The sequence below is a fragment of the Oncorhynchus mykiss genome, chromosome 3, assembly GCF_057628025.1.
Source record: "Oncorhynchus mykiss isolate SJ-2025 chromosome 3, ASM5762802v1, whole genome shotgun sequence".
Lineage (NCBI taxonomy): Eukaryota > Metazoa > Chordata > Actinopteri > Salmoniformes > Salmonidae > Oncorhynchus > Oncorhynchus mykiss.
The window spans coordinates 57,887,794-57,909,305 of record NC_143024.1 but is presented as its reverse complement, the minus strand read 5'-3'; the positions used below and the strand labels follow the sequence as shown (position 1 = coordinate 57,909,305).

Sequence of the window (21,512 nt, the reverse complement as noted above, 5' to 3'; positions counted from 1 at the left end):
CATTTGTCTGTCTACTTAGGAGGCAGGGGGGAGTGCAGTAACACGCACTGAACACGCACTGAACACTGGTTAACATGAGTGTCTTTCTCTGTTTCACTTGTGCAGGTGATGGACTGGATAGAGAACCATGGAGAGGCCTTCCTTAGCAAACACACGGGCGTGGGCAAGTCCCTCCACCGCGCCAGGGCACTGCAGAAACGCCACGACGATTTTGAGGAGGTGGCACAGGTGAGAGTTCAACTATTTGTGCCAATGAGGAAATGTTTGCGGCCTTGCTAATAGTGTGTCATTGGTCATGCCCTGAATCATGTGAATCTCCTCCTTACATTGCTGAGGTGGAGTATCTGATCAAGGATCAGCTTCCCCACCCCCAAAACCTAACCTTAACCATTAGTGGGGAAAATGTTCAACTGACCCCAGATCAGAGTTCAGGGGCAACTTCCTCAGGCATTGTGGATGGCATTTTGAGGTTGAATTGCCTCATCTCTGCTACAATGTCGACAAAGGCTTCATTTTCTGCAGTATTATACTACATTTGAACCGCAGCATTGTACTGGATTTGAACTCTGTCGGCTGTTATGCTATTCTGTCTAATGTCAAAGTGCTGAGGTGTCAGTGAAAGGGCAGACCACTGAACACTGTTCCAAGAGAAGACATGGTCAATAAACTGAACACTGACACATTGTTACAACCAAATGACTTATGGTTCTATTGTCCTTTTAAAGCTTCCTATTACTACTGTCCTAGTGTTCAAATGCAATTCACAGATGGCAGATTTGTATTGTTTTGACGCAAGTTCTGCTATTATTCAGTGAGGATGTCAATTAAAGCTAGAATCCTTTGTTGATAAATACATTTTTGGACTTCTAAATGAATCATATACTGCATACCTAATGATCGTTGAAGAGTAGAACTAATGCATGTCTCGTGCTCTTCGTTCAACTGCCGTGTCCAGTCAGAACCCAAAATATACTTTTGTTTTACACCAATGTTTGTAAACAATCCTAAATGTAAACGATCACGGTATAGCCTAAAAACAGGGTTAAAACTGTACATTTGATATCATGGATGGCCATTCTTTGCATCCATATCTCTGTCTATGAATTTGAGAGTGTTTTCATTTTTCCAGCCCCGTCCCTTGGCTTTTAGAGACACACTTTTTTTTATTGTTTCAATTAAGGACTAGCTTTAAACTCCAAATATCGGAATGTCACGGTTTCCGTGGTTAGCTGTGATTGACAAGTGACAGAAAATGAGTGTTCAATGATAAATACATTCAGGCGTTTAAGAGAACCTTGTCATTTTAGCTTTTAGTGTGTTTTTAATGGGCTTGGCATGCAGGCTTGGTTTTTGCAGCCCATTGTAGCTGCAGTCCATAACAGTAAAGAGGCCAGAAGACTTAGACCAAGCAAGAACAAGCTGGAACCAGTCCACTGTGGAAATACACTTTTCTAATTTCATCACACAGACAAACTGCACAAAGTAAGATGTTCTGCTTTAATAGGCTATATGACTATAGGTCACAAGTAGTACACGAGTAGATAGCGCCTGCGTCACACCTGGCAACCTATTCCCTAGTGCAGTACTTTTGACTAGGGACCATAGGGCTCTGGTCAAAAAATAGCGCACTATGTTGGGAATAGGGTGCCATTTGGGACGCAGAGAGTATCTGATATCATCCAACTACCCGGCAACATAAGAAATGTACCCGGCAACATAAGAAATGTACCCGGCAACATAAGACATGTACCCGGCAACATAAGAAATGTACCCGGCAACAAAATAAATGTACCCGGCAACATAAGAAATGTACCCGGCAACAAAATAAATGTACCCGGCAACATAAGATGTCCAGTAAATAAAATAATTTCCGGTCCCATTTCTTCTGCTTTGCTAACGGTAATGTAATGGTAGCAGCATGAGCCGTGACTAGTGATAACACCAGCGTTAAGGGGGATGGCTTTTGACGCTCAATGGATGTGCAATCCTGGATTTACGACAACGTTTTCGCCCCTCCTGATGATGGACAACGTGTCTGTCTTCAGGGCAAGCAGAGGTCTGCCGGTTGTGTCCCAAATGGCACGCTGTTCCCTATATAGTGCGCTACTTTTCATCAGGTCCCATAGGGCTTTGGTCAAAAGTAGTGCACCAGGGAATAGGGTGCAGATTAGGACAGTCTGAGAGGCCTGAACATTATTTACCCTATTTTCTAACCACGTACATCTCTCTGGGGAAAAGTGTACGAGATGAGGATGTTTAATTCCCCCCTACTCCTGAAGGATGGATCAAATGGCTTAATGAATCAAATAAAGCACTTCATATTGGAATATTTGAAATGTGAGCTCATTAAGACATGTACATATGGCACCATCATCTCCCCAAGACACCTCATCAAAGGAGATTGAAACCAAAGTCAAACCAACATTTTTTTTATTGGGGGGGGGGGGGGGGGGGGGGGGGGGGTCAGACATGGCTAGACACATACGCCCACATAAGTTCACACGCAAACATACGCAGATGCACGCACGAACTCAAAGCCTTTAATTGATCTTCATCATAATAACTCATCCAAGGAGTTTAGAGCGAATAAAACATCAAAAGAGAAGGATGTTGAAAAATCCTAATGACACCACATTGAAATGACATCAGTTAATTATTCAGAGAGGTTGTGCTCAGATTCTATCTGCCATTGTAGATGGATCCCCCCCCCCCCCCCCCCCCCCAAATAGCCCGAATGGCACAAAGGGTGCAGCTCTCTAATGACTGTCCTCAGATGTATTCTGCCTACAAAACATGCAGTGTGGGATTTTGTTTAGGCTGAGCACTTCTTAATGGGAAAAGAGAGAGAGAGGCACAAAGCTTTTGTTTCTGGAATCTGGTTAACGAGCCCATAAAAGTGCTGCGCGTGGAACAGATTGAATAAAAGCGATACAGAGGGAATCTGGCAGTGTTAAAAAAAGACTAGGGAAGAAAAGAGACGACTCCAGCTCAGCCCAGCCATATCTGCAAAGGGAAAGCCTGAATGCCGTTATTGACTGCACCGCTCTGGAGGGATGAGATAATACGAAAGGACAAGGGAGGAGTTTTCCTGAACCGATGAACGCTATGTGCTGCCTGGCCTGGGTCGTGTCCCAAATGCCACCCAATCCCCCTACATAGTGCCCTAGGAATGGTGCGCCATTTGGGACGCAGGCTATGTCTAATGGTGTGGGAGGAGTGGTCGAGTGATAGGGAATTGACATGGAGAAGGTTTTTAACCGTGATCTAATTCGTAGCTGTTCTGGATTGTGCGTGTACTATTGAAAATGTAGATGTGTGGGTTTTAATACAGCCTTTACTCCACATCAGTAGATAAGTACACAAGAGCCCTCTAACTGTAATCCTGCTTACTGTATCCATGTCCTTTGAATTGACCCTCCCTCGCAAATATATCCACCTCCACAGCATGCATTAAGTCACACAGAGAAACCCATTTTGAATCTTCGTTTTTTACGGTCGATCAAAGCATGGCGTTCAAATGTTACATGTCAGCAGCCGCTATTAAACCTTGTCCAGTTTATTTGGGAGGAAAAAAAGATGGATTAAGATATTTTGAAGGGGGTGAAAAAATAATATGACCGCTTCAGAATTATTTGATTAACGAAAAAAGTATTAAGTGTTGTAACGACTCGGTAGGTGTGACTGGCTGGTGTGACTGGTTGGTGTGACTGGTAGGTGTGACTGATAGGTGTGACTGGTAGGTGTGACTGGCTGGTGTGACTGGTTGGTGTGACTGGTAGGTGTGACTGATAGGTGTGACTGGTAGGTGTGACTGGCTGGTGTGACTGGTTGGTGTGACTGGTAGGTGTGACTGATAGGTGTGACTGGTAGGTGTGACTGGCTGGTGTGACTGGTTGGTGTGACTGGTAGGTGTGACTGATAGGTGTGACTGGTAGGTGTGACTGGCTGGTGTGACTGGTTGGTGTGACTGGTAGGTGTGACTGATAGGTGTGACTGGTAGGTGTGACTGGCTGGTGTGACTGGTAGGTGTGACTGATAGGTGTGACTGATAGGTGTGACTGGCTGATGTGACTGGTAGGTGTGACTGGTAGGTGGCTGGTAGGAAGGCATCAAGGAGGAACATTGACAGAAGCCCAACGCTTCTGGGGCACAGCCTAAACCAGGCTAGGCTGGCATATTTAGTCAAAATAAAAGGTTCACAAAGCTGGTTCTCAAACATGAATGGAAAACAAAACACTCTCCCACTCTCCTTAAAACATCTTCAGGATCAGACCCTTATTTTCAATTTCCGCCCCAAAAATGACATACCCAAATCTAACTGTAGCCTGTAGCTCAGGACCTGAAGTAAGGATATGCATATTCTTGATACCATTTGAAAATGTGAAATGAATGTAGGATAATATAACAGTTGATCTGGTAAAAGATAATACAAAGAAAAAACCAACCATTTTTTGTTTTTGTTTTTTGCACCATCATCTTTCAAATGCAAGAGAAAGGCCATAATGTGTTATTCCATCCCAGGCACAATTTGGATTTTGGCCACTAGATGGTAGCAGTGTATGTGCAAAGTTTTAGACGGATCCAATGAACCATTGCATTTCTGTTCAAAATGTTGTATCAAGACTGCCCAAATGTACCTAATTGGTTTATTAATAACTGAATAACTTTGTGCACTCTCCTCAGACAATAGCATGGTATTATTTCACTGTAATAGCTACTGTAAATTGGACAGTGCAGTTAGATTAACAAGAATTTAAGATTTGTGCCAATATCAGATATGTCTATGTCCTGGGAAATGTTCTTGTTACTTACATCCTCATGCTAATCGCATTAGCCTACATTCGCTCAACCATCCCGAGGTCGGGACACCGATCTTGTAGAGGTTTTAACTGAACCTAGAGTTAGCCTTAACTTTAAAGAAAACTTTCTGGGCTGCTACTAGCTTCACTTGTAGTGTGTTCACTCCAGGGCTTCAAACAAATGTCTTTAGAGCTCAGCCTCCAGCGTCCAGCCAGGAGCTCCCCCGTGCTGAACTAAAGCAGGCCCTTGAATTTCTCCAGACTGTGTTGCAGCCTAATGAGGCCGAGCGGCCTCAGGTGTGGGCCGAGCCCTGCAGCCTAGCTTGCTGCAGCCTACAATGCTGGTTGTGGGGCGTGGCTGACACTCCATACAGTGGCTTTCCCCGCCCACATCACCGGGGAGCCACACTTTGGATAATCGAAAATGAGCCTTGTTTGGACTTCAGTGCCAGACAGACACAGTAGGTAGGGAGAGAAAGGATTTGAATTACATGACTGTGATTATGATGAGGCCCACAGTGTTAAATCTTCTCCAGGGTGAGTGTCACTAGGTAAGGGTCCCCATATGGCATCTTTATTCCTAAAAGGCCCAGAATGCATCCCAAATGGCACCCTACTGCCTTGCTAGTGCACTGCCTTTTACCAGAGCCATATGCACCCAGTGAATGTGCCACAACCTTACAGGAGGTGACCAGTTCCCGAGCCTTTGGGTCATCCCATCCTAGTCAGATCACCACGCTGCTACTTGTTACACGCTACATGCTAGCCAGGCATTAATCTGTCCTGCCCTGATGGCTGATGCTCTACGGACTTAGTCCCCACTGTCGTGTTGATCCAGAGACAACACTTGCCAAGCTGTGGGATTACCACATCTGGATAGCCAAGGATTTACCCTGCCACTCTGCAGAGTTTTGGGGCAATTTAGTAGTGGAGGCGCCCATCGGAGAGAGAGGTCTTGCCTGTTTGTGGTGGTGGAGGAGAGAGAGACAGGAGTGCAGTGGTCAGGCAAAGCATGCAGAGACAGAGTGCAGACAGACACAATTGTCAATGAACTTGGAGACCTCAGAGTTGCAGCCGGTAAGATCCTGTAGAGTGCACATTGCAGACCCAGTTCTCTACCCACTTGTGTTTGCGGTCATCTAATTGAGCTGCCCTTTTGTCTCCCCTGGGTACCAGAACACCTACACCAACGCAGACAAGCTCCTGGAGGCGGCCGAGCAGCTGGCCCAGACTGGGGAATGTGACCCAGAGGAGATCTACAAAGCAGCGCGACACCTGGAGGTCAGGATCCAAGACTTTGTCCGGCGGGTGGAGCAGAGGAAACTGCTGCTGGACATGTCGGTCTCCTTCCACACCCACACCAAGGAGGTAAGACCTTTGAACCCTGACCTGCATGATGGTTCATGCTCCCTGTCCTGGAGAGCAGTAACTTGGCACAGGGTTGAGACTCGGGGGTTGGCTTGGCTTATGCAGCCTCAAGATGCCCGTCTGCGAGTGTCGCTGATCGCTGCCGACAGACAGGGCATTCATACCAGCCGTTCACAGAGGATCGCACCCAGATTACTAAGGTATGCAGGGAGTCTTCTCTCTAGTTAGTGCAGCCTGATCCATGCCATATGTGAGTGACCAGCCTGGGCACCCTATTCCCTATATAGTGCACTACAATAGCCCACATCCCTGGTCAAAAGGTTGCTAATAGGGATGGACATTCTGTCTGTGTGAGGGCTACTTCACAGACCTACCACCATCTAATCTTAAACTCTTTAAAATCAGTGTCCAACTGTTATTTTTGATTTTTACCCCGATTTTGTGATGTTCACAAGTTCACAGCTCTATCTCTCTCTCAATTGAATTAAAGAGGCTTTATTGGCATGGGAAACATATATTAACATTGCCAAAGCAAGTGAAGTAGATAATATACAAAACTGAAAGTAACAACAGAAATGAACAGTAAACATTTCACTCACAGAAGTTCCAAAAGAATAAAGACATTACAAATGTCATATTATGTCTATATAAAGTGTTGTAATTCTGTGCAAATGGTTCAAGTACAAAAGGGAACATAAATAAACACAAGTATGGGTTGTATTTATAATGGTGTTTGTTCTTCACTGGTTGCCCTTTTCTTGTGGCAACAGGTCACACATCTTGCTGCTGTGATGGCACTCTGTGGTATTTCACCCAGTAGATATGGGAGAATCTAGTCTGTTTTCGAATTCTTTGTGGATCTGTATAATCTGAGTGAAATATATGTCTCTAATATGGTCGTACATTTGACAGGAGGTTAGGAAGTGCAGCTCAGTTTCCACCTCATTTTGTGGGCATTTTTCACATAGCAGGTCTGCCTGCGGCGGCCTTTCTCAATAACAAGGCTATGCTCACTGAGTCTGTACATAGTCAAAGCTTTCCTTAAATTTGGGTCAGTCACAGTGGTCAGGTATTCTGCAACTGTGTACTCTCTGTGTAGGGCCAAATAGCATTCTAGTTTGCTCAGTTTTTTTGTTAATTCTTACCAATGTGTCAATGTGTCTTTTTGTTTTCTCACGATTTGGTTGGGTCTATCTCTCTCTCTCTCTCTCTCTCTCTCTCTCTCTCTCTCTCTCTCTCTGTCTCTGTCTCTGTCTCTCTCTCTCTCTCACCCTTCCTTCCTTCCTTCCTTCCTTCCTTCCTTCCTTCCTTCCTTCCTTCCTTCCTTCCCTCTCTTTCTCTCTCTCTCTCTCTCTCCCTTTCGCTCTCTCTCTCTCTCACCCTTCCTTCCTTCCTTCCTTCCTTCCTTCCTTCCTTCCTTCCTTCCTTCCTTCCTTCCTTCCTTCCTTCCTTCCTTCCTTCCTTCCTTCCTTCCTTCCTTCCTTCTCTCTCTCTTTCTCTCTCTCTCTCTCTCTCTTTCGCTCTCTCTCTCTCTCACCCTCCTTCCTTCCTTCCTTCCTTCCTTCCTTCCTTCCTTCCTTCCTTCCTTCCTTCCTTCCTTCCTTCCTTCCTTCCTTCCTTCCTTCCTTCCTTCCTTCCTTCCTTCCTTCCTTCCCTCTCTCTCTCTCTCTCTCTCTCTCTCTCTCTCTCTCTCTCCGTGTTACTGAACAAGGGGTGGATGTGGTAGATGACCCTAGACAGCTTGCTGTTCTCCTCTCTTCCCCTAGCAGCTCTTCAGCGTGTAGTGTACTACTTTCGACCCGAACCCTACTGGCCCTGGTCAAAAGTAGTGTACTATAAACCCTACTGGCACTGGTCAAAAGTAGTGCACTATAAACCCTATGGGCCCTGGTCAAAAGTAGTGCACTATAAACCCTATGGGCCCTGGTCAAAAGTAGTGCACTATAAACCCTATGGGCCCTGGTCAGAATTAGTACTCTGTAAAGTAATACGGTACCATTGTCTATCCCCTTAATGCGGCACATCTTTGAGCACTGGGACAGGAGGAAGACATAAAAGGCCTGTGTACGCTGGGCTGGGTGACCACTGCTTGTTGAGGTCTTCTGATTTTCCTGACCAACCTATGAGCCAGAGTCATTATCCTGCGCTGCGGAGTACCACGATTCACCTGTGGAACCTCTGGAGCAGCGTGGAGGGCATTTGTTTGGTTCAGCTCTCCTAATGGAGCCATCATTCATCAGCTACACACACACACACACACCTACACGCACACATACACGCACACACACAGACACACACACACATCATTCGTGAGCCAGTCCCAGTGATCTATGAGAAGCAGTGGGAGTGTGGGTTTTCGGAGTCGCAGCCGTTCCACGCAGAGCAGAGAGTGACTAGGCAGAGTGATTGTGGGAAGTATCTTAGCGGAATATCAGACTGAGAAAAGGAAAATGGCAATGATTTGAAAATCGCACATTGTATGGGGCGTATACAGTATATATATGGCGTATATTAAACTGTTTGCTACCATTTTTAAGTCTCCACCTTGTACCCTTTCCAACAGCCCACTTTTCTTTTCCAAAGCCGATTTATGTTATTCACTGTGTTCGGAGCAGAGGAGCAGCTTACCTTCTGACTGGCTTGCTCCTGTCGACATGATGCATTATGGTAGATTGCTTATGGATGACGGGCTGCATCTTACATGGCACCCTATCCCCTATATAAGGCACCACACTCTTACAAAAAGGGTTCCAAAAGGGTTCTTTGACTGTCCCCATAGTAGAACCCTTTTTTGGTTCCAGGTAGAGCCCTTTTGAGTTCCGCGTAGAACCCTCTGCGGAAAGGGTTCTACGTGGAACACAAATAGATTCAACCTTGAACCAAAAAAGGGTTCTTCAAAGGCTTCTCCTGTGGGGACAGCCGAAGAACCCCTTTAGGTCCTAGAAAGCACCAATTTTTCTGAGTGCACTATGTAGGGAATAGGGTGCCATTTGAGACGTAGACCAGACCAGGAAATGTTGTTGGACTCAAAGTCTTTCTTTAATAGTTTACTTTTCAGGGGCTCGGAGAGCTTGGCCTGAAGACGCACACCAACCTGTGCTTAGATTGGCCTGAAATAAGACTCCTAGGGTCTGATTGTTATCCTGAAAGCCAAGTCCACATCCCTTATTGATTTAGAGACCAAGAGCATCCCAATAGCATCCCATCCCCCTTTTTCCTTTGAAGTGCACTACCTTTGACCTGAGCCCAATGGGTGACTATGTGCCCTGGTCAAAAGTAGTGCACTACATAGCGAATAGGGTGTCATTTGGGACGCTCACTACATAGGGCGGTGTCAGTAGTAGTGGTCTACGGAGATGGCATTGCTTTTTAAAAGCCTAATGAAACGAAATAGCCAGTTTACTGAGGGCACGCTCACTGCATCAGATGCATCACTAATGCCACCAAATCCCTGTCAACACCGGCTCAACGGACAATTACTGACAACTTTCAACTTAGTGTTACTCGCTTGATGTGGTGTTCACTGCCAGGGGGAAGTTTTGTTGTTTGTGTTTTCCTCCGCTCACGTAAAAGAAAACGATGCGCTCCGCCGAGCAAATGTTTGATTTACGGAGGGGTAATCACCTCACCGTAATGTATGAATCTTTTTCATTTCCCTCCTCTGCTTTCTCCTCGGCTGCCTCCGCCTTCTGCTCGCGCTTATGGTTCTATCTCTATATCGATTGACATTTAATATACTTTCTACCAGACTAACAGAAAGCAGCAATTAGCTAAAAGAAATAAGGTTTTAGGCTGCTGTGCTGTGTGAGCTGAAAGATACTAATTTGCATTCTGGACAGTGGTCCACATGGAGACATGGCCCGCATCCCAAGTGGTGCCCTATTTCCCTTTATAGGGCACTGCTTTTGACCACTTTCCATATACCATGGGCTCTGGTCAAACGAAGTGCACTTTACAGGGATAGGGTGCCATTTGGGACTCTCCCGTGAGTGCTCGGTCAGACTGTGCCGTCAAACAGACGAGGAAAGCAATCAGAGCCGTGATTTATCAATCACACAGAGGAACTGTTGGAAAGGCTCGGTGTGTTTGCCACATGTTCACTCAGGGCAATATTACGAGAGATGGCTGGGACAAGGCTTTTCCCAAACGGCACCCTACTTTTGACTACTTTTGACCAGAGCCCATAGGGGTCCAAACGTCTCACTCATGTGTTCGTTTAGGCTGCTTGATGTTGGCACCCTCGCCTCGTGTCCCAAATGGCAGCCTATTCCCCAGGAGCCCTGGTCAAACGTATTGCGGTGCCCCATAGAGGGAATATGTGCCATTTGGGATGCAAGCGAAATGAAGGAGGAGGATACTTCACTATGGACTCCACATGAGACATAGAGTATTGAAATGCTCTCAGAGAATGCTCTAAGTGTCTTCTGACTGGAGCATTTACATTAACCCAGGATTACAACTATTATGCACAACCTATTTCAACCCCAATCCCATGTCTTAATTCTGGTTCATGGTGAAATCTGTGTGCAAGTGTGACGTGTGTGTGCTCGTACAGTATATTCTATTACAGTATTACAGACCTGGGATTACAACTATTATGCACAACCTATTTCACCCCCAATCCCATGTCTTAATTCTGGTTCATGGTGAAATCTGTGTGCAAGTGTGACGTGTGTGTGCTTGTACAGTATATTCTATTACAGTATTACAGACCTGGGATTACAAATAGTATGCACAACCTATTTCACCCTAATCCTATGTCTAATCCTAATTCAGGTTTGTGGTGAAATCTGTAAATGCGTGGTAGCTGTGTGGTGCTGGCCATGCCCAGTGCAGCGCAACACAGCCAGGATCCATTAGCTGAAGCAGGAGTCACACAGAGAAGCATGTTTAATTCTGAGCGAGCTCAGATCAGTCATGGAGAGCGGTTACCATGGGAACCACCAAGATGGCAACGCCACTCTCTGCTTTATTCATTTATTTGTTTGTTAACCCCTTCAAAAAAGACACAGAGAATCCCCTCTGCATGTGTGTATAGTCACAGTCATGAGCAAAGTGAGCCAAAGTACAGGTTCGAGTGGAAATGATGACAGCGCCTGTGTCCCAAATGGCACCCGATATCCCTATATAGAGTGCTACCTTTGACCAGAGCCCTGTAGGAATGTGGATAGGGCCCCGGTCAGAATTAGTGCACTATAAAGGGAATAGGGTGCCATTTGGGATGGAGTACAGTGTCTCACTGGAGGGAGGTGATGACGTTAGTATCCTGAGGCGTGTTTCTTTTTTTTTGTTTTGTGCGCCATTCTTTTAGGAATGTGGTTCCTGGAATACAACGTGTCTGTTAGTGTCCATGAGTTGTGTCATGCTAGATCTTGCCGTCGTACTTATCTGGTTCAATGATTAGGCCACGCCTGTTTTGTCGACCTCATTGCAGTGTTGCAAACAACACTTGAGCATCCACTTGTGGTGCTCACCATCTTGACTCATTTCCATCTTCCAATTATTGTCTGTGGAGGAAGACTTAGCAAGCATTGTTTTATGGCTTGGTGCATTCGGGGTAAAGTGCTGTTATTGTCATGGCTAAAATAATGAAACTCTTCATACTAGATGAACTGTTATGAGAGTAACTCATTTCGCACACACACTGCACCCGGGGAGAGTGAGAAGGGCAGAGCAGCGTTGCTTTTACCATAATGTCCTATGAGTATGCTTTGAGGACCAGCAAGCCTAGCAGGCCAAATCTATGTCCAGCAAGTTCCTTTTTTTTATGTAAATAGGAAAAACCTCAACAGTGCATCTCAGTAGAGCTTGAGCTGACTGCGAACAGTGAGGGAGTCTGCATCCCAAATGACGACCCTATTCCCTATATGGGCCCTGGTAAAAAGTAAATCACTTTGTATAAGGAATAGGCAATAGGGTGCCATTTGGGACAACAATCTTGCCAAGCTAGAGTGTGCTGATACTGAAATGATGATGAAGCAGGTGCTGAACTTTGCGATTCATTCCCCCCTCAACACAACCAAACGTCTCCTGCCAATTTACTCGGATTATGCTCCAGGTGCTGTGTGTAATTGTGTATTCAAGCTCCTGTTCCCTCATTGAAATATTAAAGTGCAAGTTAATCTTTTTTTTCTGTGATTTCAAAAAATAAATAAATAAGTGGTGTAGTTTGAGAAATGGGCATCTATTTTCGGTGAGTTTTGAGAGCAGTTCTCTAATTGTGGAGATGGAAAAGGAAATGGATTTATTTCTTCCCCGCTGTCAAACAATTAGTCTAAAGAGAGATACAGTATGTGCTGAGTACTCGTCCTGCGTACGTATTATACATATGAAGCCACACTGAAAAGTTACTGTCTATTTTAATAAGTCAGTGCATTGCTGTTAGACAACTATTGCTGCTTAAAGCTTCACCCATTGTGTCCTTTACAGTCTGACCCTCAGGGTGTGAGTTATGTTGAGTTCTGTTGTAACGTCTCTCAGTGCTCTCTCTCTCTCTCTCTCTCTCTCTCACACCCTTCCTTCCTTCCTTCCTTCCTTTCTTCATTCCCTCCTTCCTTCCCTCCTTCCCTCCTTCCTTCTCTCTCTCTCTCTCTCTCTCTCTCTCTCTCTCTCTCTCTCTCTCTCTCTCTCTCACCCTTCCTCCCATCATCCTTCCCTCCCTCTCTCTCTCTCTCTCTCTCTCTCTCTCTCTCTCTCTCTCTCTCACCCTTCCTCCCATCATCCTTCCCTCCCTCTCTCTCTCTCTCTCTCTCACCCTTCCTTCCTTCCTTCCTTCCTTCCTTCCTTCCTTCCTTCCTTCCTTCCCTCTCTCTCTCTCTCTCTCACCCTTCCTCCCATCCACCTTCCCTCCCTCTCTCTCTCTCTCTCTCTCTCTCTCTCTTTCTCCCTCTCACCCATCTTTCCTCCCGTCATCCTTCCTTCCTTCCTTCCTTCCTTCCTTCCTTCCTTCCTTCCTTCCTTCCTTCCTTCCTTCCTTCCTTCCTCTCTCTCTCTCTCACCCTCCCTTCTTTCCTCCCATCATCCTTCCCTCCCTCTCTCTCTCTCCCTCCAGCTGTGGACGTGGATGGAGGACCTGCAGAAGGAGCTGTTGGAGGAGGTGTGTTCAGACTCGGTGGAGTCAGTCCAGGAGCTCATCAAGCAGTTCCAGCAGCAGCAGACGGCCACCCTGGAGGCTACGCTTAACGTCATCAAGGAGGGAGAGGATCTCATCCAGCAGCTCAGGTCAGTGCTGTATCTGCTACATTTAGGGTGATAAGGTTAGGAATGGGGGAAGCTGATCCTAGATCTGAACCTAGGGGAAACTTCACCCCGGGGTGTTACAGAGGCCTCCACCAGGGGACAGTGGGGAGAACTACAGGCTGTGGAAAAGGTTCTAAATGGAACTCAAAGGGATTCTACCTGGAACCAAAATGGGTTCTTCAAATGGTTCTCCTAGCACCTTTTTGTCTAAGAGTGTACTGTCAAGAGCGATGGAAATATGATGCCATTTCACCGCAGTCAACAAAACACACTCGCTTGTTTTATGGGCCACAGACCCATGTGTGGGAGAGAGTGTCAAGTGTCCGAGAACACATAGAGATTGCTGTACTATAAGGCTGTGTCCCATCCTATAGGGTGCCATTTGGGAAGCACTCGAAGTTCAATACTGCATTGTGATAGGTGTTGTAATTGCTAATCCACTCCAGGGGCGGGTGTGTTAACATTTTACAGCAGTGGGCTAAATCAGGGTCACACAGGAAAATGTCATTTAAAACCAAAGTATAAAACTATAAGACACCTGTACCATGTCAGATATAGGGCAATTTCTTTTCGGCTGTTGTTAAGTTTGCAATTTCATCATGTAAAAACTGACGCACAGGCATTTACCAGCCCTAACAACCAGGTTACATGTCCTATATGAGCTCAGATAGTCGGGGTGGAAATATTTGAAGTGTGTCCTTAAAAACCTGATCCAAAGTGCTAATTTCAGACGGCGCTGACGGGAATATTTAAGACCAACCTGTAACGCAGTTGGTTACGGAATTAACTTTGATAGCGGAGATCAGCCTATCCAGCCGTGCCGTGCCGATCACCGTTTATATGCGCATGGTACAAGAGTAGCCCAATGGACTTTTGGTGCCTGTATACTTTGTATTTAGAAACATAAAGAAAATATATATAATAATTCACATTTTGTTTTATTTCATTAAAAACCAAGCATAGTCTCCCCCTCCTCTCAATTAAGGCAGTTTTTTGTCTGCCCGATGCAATTGCAAAGTAGTCAAGACTGTGGATAAAAGGTTTGGCTCCTGATTATGTTCATAAAGCACTGGTCTATTTGGGAGCAGTATAACGGTGAGTGGACATTCTCCCTTTCTCTTTATGTTGGATCTCTGTCCAGCTACTGTGAAACGTTTGGATGTGTGTTAAAACCCTCCATATCTGCGTTGTTTTTATATTATACGCCCACGGGGAGAAATGATGGTGCCTGTAAGTGTGAAACAGCCTATTTAAAACAAGTTGTTGTTCTGTTAAAAATGTTAGACTTTTTAGAATTATTTGTTCTCTTTTTAGGCCTTAATCAAGAATTCATTTCATCTGGCTTATTGACAATGTCTGGCATGTCCATGATCAGCCATAATGCAATTTACAGTAGTCCTGACTCCTACGGCAGTGTGAATGCTGGCATGTCCATGATCAGCCATAATGCAATTTACAGTAGTCCTGACTCCTACGGCAGTGTGAATGCTGGCATGTCCATGATCAGCCATAATGCAATTTACAGTAGTCCTGACTCCTACGGCAGTGTGAATGCTGGCATGTCCATGATCAGCCATAATGCAATTTACAGTAGTCCTGACTCCTACGGCAGTGTGAATGCTATTGAAGCCGCTTAGAACCATGTGGACTGCAAATGGCTTCAAGTCAACGTATTTAGCAAAGATACTGTAGGTCTACATTTTGTCATTTCGTTTCTGTAAAAATATATATATATGTATTTCTGACACTAGGTAATTTGACCGCAGGAATGGACTACAGTGCCTTTACAGTGTGGGCAATTAGGCTATTCCATAGAGCTGCCTCGTTTATTGCATATTTTACAACCTCTCTTATTGAACACTTAACACCATGAAAAGAACACCCCCTTTGCGTCTATTTTGCTATTCTCTATAGGGCACTACTAGAGTCCTAGGGGCCCTGGTCAAAGATAGTGCGCAATAAAGGGAGGACGTTAATAGGTTGCCATTTGAGCCTTGGTCTTATTACTGCCTGTCTCACAGCTCAGGGTTCTCTCTCTCTCTCTCTCTATTCTCTCTCTCTCTCTCTCTCTCTCTTCTCTCTCTCTCTTCTCTCTCTCTCTCTCTCTCTATTCTCTCTCTCTCTTCTCTCTCTCTCTCTCTCTCTTCTCTCTCTCTCTCTCTCTCTCTTCTCTCTCTCTCTCTCTCTCTCTATTCTCTCTCTCTTCTCTCTCTCTATTCTCTATTCTCTATTCTCTCTCTCTATTCTCTCTCTCTCTCTTCTCTCTCTCTCTCTCTCTCTCTTCTCTCTCTCTCTCTCTCTCTATTCTCTCTCTCTTCTCTCTCTCTATTCTCTCTTCTCTCTCTCTATTCTCTCTCTCTCTCTCTCTCGCTCTCTCTCTCTTCTCTCTCGCTCTCTCTCTCTCTCGCTCTCTCTCTATTCTCTCTCTCTCTTCTCTCTCTCTCTCTCTCTATTCTCTCTCTCTCTCTCTCTTCTCTCTCTCTATTCTCTCTCTATTCTCTCTCTCTTCTCTCTCTCTATTCTCTCTCTCTTCTCTCTCTCTATTCTCTCTCTCTCTCCTCTCTCTCTCTTCTCTCTCTCTCTTCTCTCTCTCTCTTCTCTCTCTCTCTTCTCTCTCTCTCTCCTCTCTCTCTCTTCTCTCTCTCTCCTCTCTCTCTCTCCCCCTCCCTCGCTCCTCCTGGGCTTCAGGGACGCTGCAATGTCCACCAACAAGATGCCCCACAACAGCTCCATCTCCCACATCGAGAGTGTCCTGCAGCACCTGGACGAGGCCCAGGGCCAGATGGAGGAGCTGTTCCACGAGAGGAAAATCAAACTGGACATCTTCCTGCAGCTACGCATCTTTGAGCAGTACACCATCGAGGTGTGAGAGGGAAGACGGCAGCTGGGGGAGGGGGGAGAGGGGGCTCAGGTGGCAGGTCGATGGGAGTGGGGGGGGCTACTGTGTACTGTGCCCATCTGCTGGCCACACAGTAATCTAATGATCGTAGCGTAAGGCTTGGAGAGACCTAATGTCAGTTGACTTTGATAGATAACTACGTGCAGTGCAGTGCTGCTCTCCTAGTATGTCCTAGACCTGAGTGCTGTGAATTACCATTGGGTTATGCAATGGTGTCATTATGAACTATAATATGGGGAGAGCTATATACTGTTCTTATAAATGTACCGTATGCCTAAGGGAAGAGATTTGGCTGTGGTATTGTTTCACCATATCATCTGAGCTGCACGTAATACTCTCAGTGTACCAAGCATCCCAGAGTAGGGATGCTGATCTAGGATCAGTTTTGCCTTTTAGAACACGACGGATCAGCACTCGTACTCTTGAGATGCTTGATACATACGGCACCCCCAGGTGTGCCATCCGGGTGTAACACTAACGACATTGTTAACCTCTGACCTTTGCCCTCTGCTCTCCCTGCAGGTGACGGCGGAGCTGGACGCGTGGAACGAGGACCTGCTGCGCCAGGTGAACGACTTCAACTCGGAGGACCTGACCCTGGCCGAGCAGCGGCTGCAGCGCCACACGGAGCGCAAGCTGGCCATGAACAACATGACCTTCGAGGTGATGCAGCAGGGACAGGACCTGCACCAGTACATCATGGAGGTCCAGGCCTCAGGTGAACACTGACAGCCACTCATATTGCGCAGCGATAGGGGGGGGGGGACACACTCAGCTGCATCTCTTTTTCTCCCTAATGACGCTCTTGTCACTGGACGTGTCTGTTCTGCATGATGTAAAGGTCGCGCAACTCACATGGTGTGTAGTTCTGCCATGAGAGTCTACGGCTACAGCTATGTCACCGGGCTAGGCGTAGAATGGGTTAAGAGAGAGGGACAGGAGAGTAAATGGGTAGGTTTGCTGCCCTGCCAACTCAGAGAGAGCAGCGGTCCACCCACCGGCCACCTGACTTGGGCTCATGTGGAAGGATCTGATGGTTGTGAGGGATGGAGGGAGGGTGGTAGCAGTAGAGGTTCAGAGGGGTAGTGGAAGTCTTATCTGAACATCGGTGGAGTTCACCATCTGGAGAGAGGGAGAGGAGTCAGGAATTAGGTTTGAAAAGCAAGGCTTCACCTTCCCCCTCAGCACAATCCTCTTACCCTCTTCACTGCACTGCATGGGGTTTAATTCTAGGCCTGGGCTGCATCCCAAATGGCACTCTGGGGAAGGCACTCAATCTGGGCCACCCTCGTGTGCCCTTCATGGACTGTGTGGTCTGTGACATCCCCCTCGTTCCTGTCCAAAGGAGACTTAAGCCCTCCAAAGGTGTGGGCTGGACTCTCGACAATATTTCCCCCTGGAAGATTAAATTAGCCCAGTGTAAGGGTCACATTTTAACCTGTACAGTATAGACATTTGTATCAATGTTTTTTGGAGTGGTACTCTTCCTCACTATGCCTGCGTCCTAAATGGCGCCCTATTCCTTTTGAAGTGCACTACTTTTGACCAGGGCGCACAGTGTGCCATTTGGAACGCACATACTGTTTTCTTGTCTCCTCAGATACACTTGATAACCCTGTGGTTTTGGGTAGTCCCAGTAATTACTTAATTAGACATTGAAGTGAAGTGTTGTCTTTTTAAGTCGGGTGATTTCATTAATTGAGAAAGAACAAGGCGGAGAGAAATTAGCTGGTGCTCATTGGGGAAGGACTAGTGCACTAGCTCCACCTAGTGGTCCAGTTTATATTACCTTATGAGGTCACTCCTATTGCACCGGCGAAACACTCAACTGTATGGGAGCATTCCAAATGGCACCCCGTTCACTATATAGTGTACACCTTTTGACCTGGGCCAGTAGGGCTCTCAACAATAATGCTAACCATCTCATTGGATTTAAAGTTTAGTTAAAAAAAAGACCAAAATAAATATCAGTTTTCCACGTGAATTCAACACCATCACGTTTCATTATTTGGTGGAAGTAACATGGGGACAACATTGTTTCAACCAGTTTGTCTGAAAACAGGACAAATGCATAGCTTCATGTATGGTATGTAACTACTTGTGTATGATTTCATGTCGTAATGACCATCGTGCCTGTGTGGTGTTCTAGGCATTGAGTTGACTGGGGAGAAAGAGGTGGATCTGGCCACTCAGGTCCAGGAGCTGCTGGAGTTCCTCCATGAGAAGCAGCATGAGCTGGACGTCAGCGCTGACCAGACCCAGAAGAGACTGCAGGAGTGTCTGCAGCTCCGCCATCTGCAGTCAGAGGTCAAACAGGTGGGTGTACACCCATGCTTATATATTATAGGGGTAACGAGGGCGAACTGGGCTGGTGAGAGTCCAGGGCTGTCTCAAACACACACACACACTCACGCAAACATACATACATACACACACACACGCAAACCCGCACGTGCAAATATACACGCACATCCACCCAGCAGAATGCACCCTACATCAAACAGTCAGTGTGTGTGCGTGGCTGCCAGCAGTGGCTCAGTGTTTGATCAATGACTGGCTTGTATTAGCTTCTTGGTGAAGACAGCTGTTCACTCCTCTCAAAGATTTTTGCCTACTGATCTGCCTGTATGGCCTAGAGTCAAATGTGAAGTCAATGTATGCCAGTGCCATTGAAAAACGCTCAACTCGATTATTGAATCACTTCTCAGACAGGCTAGTAATGTATTGTCTGTGTCAATCTGAACTTGCCTCTCAAATGTGACCCTATTCCTTATATAGTGCACTACTTTTGACTAGAGCCCTATGGACTACTTAGGGAGTAGAGTGCCATTTGGGACGCGTTCTGAGAGAGCAAGCTCTCTGGGGAAACTTCAATCTGAATGACAGTTTGACAGAGAGCACTTTTAGCTGTGTGCCTTCCTCACCATGCAAGACATATACAAACTGTGGAAATACAGAGGAGAAAAATCGTCTGGATCGCTCTCTCAAACTGAAGTCTGCCGGACCATCCGCGTAGCAAATCACCTCTTAAAGTCAAATGAAATATAGCCATAAATGATTCAGCCTCAATATCAATGCAAGTGGATATTTATTTGGATAAATGCTGCAGTTTCCCTAAATAATGGATGATATTTGTCGCAGTGCTAGTGACACACATAATGTACGCCACATGTAGATAGTCAGTAGAGTTACTGCTCTTGCTGTTATTGGCCGTTTCTCAAGTCTCAGGGCTCCCAGGGAAAAGAGATCTCGTCGTCCTCAGTCGTACTTCCCCGGTGAAAGTGTACCTCATATACACTTTATAAAGGAGAAATGAATGAAACAGTGTGCACTGTTAAATCAGTGAACCGACTCAGTGGCCTTGTGGTTGGAGTGTCCGCCCTGAGATTGCAAGGTTGGGGGAGTTCGATCCCCGGCCGAATCGTAGCAAAGACTGTAGGAATGGGAACCAATCCGTCTCTACTTGACACTCGGTGTTAAGGAGATAGATTGGAGGTAAGGCTCTGTCATAGACTAGTGTTCTGTTCAGGGGGTGTACTTGTACGTCAAGCTGCCTTACGCAACAGGAGACAGGCTCCTATGAGTCATTGCGGCTCGTTACTTTTTTACTTACTAGATGAATTACTCATGTTATGGCGTACTGCAAATCCCATCACCATTTGCAGTAGCGCTAGCTAGCCAGTGGTGAAAAATCTATAGCCATGCAGCCGCAATAACCCTACCACAGATGGTTGCTGGCTTCCCTCACACCGTCCGCAGTTTCTTTCCTCATCTCGCGCCAGCTTCCTTCTGCACTAATCTCATTTGGACGGTTGTAATTGAGGGCCAAACTGCTCTCACCGGGGACCTGGGAGTGAAGAGGCTCCACTTTGCATGACGCACTCTAATGGTAATAGGGCTGATTGCTGGAGAGTAGCTATGAAGGAGGCTTCTGGGACGGTGCCCAGTCCAGGTAGTGTGGTTGGTAATGGAGGGAGGGGAGGGGGAAAAGGTGTAGCAAAGGGAAGGGCTGAGAGAGGGAGAGACAGAGAGACAGAAAGAGAGAGAGAGAGAAAGAGGATGAGGCAGAAGGGAGGGAGGGGAAGGAAGGAAGGAAGGAAGGAAGGAAGGAAGGAAGGAAGGAAGGAAGGAAGGAAGGAAGGAAGGAAGGAAGGAAGGAAGGAAGGAAGGAAGGGAGAAAGGGAAAAAGAAAGAAAGGGAGAAAGGGAGAAAGAAAGAAAGGGAGAAAGAAAGAGAGTGGTACTGACGAGCCATATCCTCTGCATAGCCGGTCTCTGAGTTTCAGGAAGCTAGAGAAAAAAAATGATCCATATGTTTCTAATCCCTCATGGGATTCCTAAATGAACAGAAGGGAACACGTGTAATATGTAATCGTTAATATGCCCGTGAAGATTATAGTACTGCTAATCCTAGTTTATCCCCTTGTTTATGTTGAACTATGCCACCAAGCTGTGCTTTTATGAAGCGCAACTAACTATACCAAAGCTCTGTGTGCCTCTAGTTTGATCTCATGCTTTATTTTGGGATCGCATTAGATATGCATTACATAAGCCTGACTTTTGGTATTTCTAGGTCTGACTCAGTCTGTCCCTCTGACGTTTTCAACTGCCGTTTGAGGCGAACCATGACTGAGCATGTTCATAGTCCTAAAAAAGTGACATTATTGAATACTGTATTGTGTTACGTTACACCAACCAGTTCTTCTAGCCACATTTGACCATAGCTTCCCGTGAGCTGATGGTTGCCCAGACCAGTGGTGTCTGGTGGCATTTTAAAGGTCAGGCTCATAGTTATGGCTGGAACGGAATCAATGGAATGGTATCCGACACATCAAACACATGGTTTTCATAGGTTTGGTACCATTCTATTTTAGCCATTATTATGAGACATCCTCCCTCACCAGCCTGCCTCCTCTGGCCTAGATCTAACTGTACTGTACCAATGTAAACTCTAAACTCCTCTCCTCTCTGTGTGTCCGCCCTGCAGGTCCTGGGCTGGATCCGGAACGGGGAGTCCATGCTGAACGCCAGCATGGTGAATGCCAGCTCGCTGTCAGAGGCAGAGCAACTCCAGAGGGAGCATGAGCAGTTCCAGCTGGCCATCGAGGTAACTGCTCCCCCCTCCCCAAAACCAGGCTGACTGACCAGGCTAATCACTGCAACGTGCGCTGTCATTAAACTACACACACACACACACAAGCATGCACG

General features: G+C 46.2%; 1 protein-coding gene across 5 annotated transcripts in view; it reads left to right on the top strand.

Moving 5' to 3' along the window:
• The window catches only part of LOC110504150 (kalirin), a 262,188-nt gene that overhangs the window by 145,313 nt on the left and 95,363 nt on the right, over positions 1-21,512 (top strand). For all 5 annotated transcript variants that reach the window (XM_036974283.2, XM_036974281.2, XM_036974280.2 and 2 more), the window contains exons 10-16: positions 106-228; positions 5,976-6,167; positions 13,219-13,388; positions 16,095-16,269; positions 16,828-17,023; positions 18,455-18,621; positions 21,292-21,411. In XM_036974283.2, coding sequence (XP_036830178.2) covers positions 106-228; positions 5,976-6,167; positions 13,219-13,388; positions 16,095-16,269; positions 16,828-17,023; positions 18,455-18,621; positions 21,292-21,411 — 1,143 coding nt within the window. The remainder of the gene's footprint in view (positions 1-105; positions 229-5,975; positions 6,168-13,218; positions 13,389-16,094; positions 16,270-16,827; positions 17,024-18,454; positions 18,622-21,291; positions 21,412-21,512) is intronic.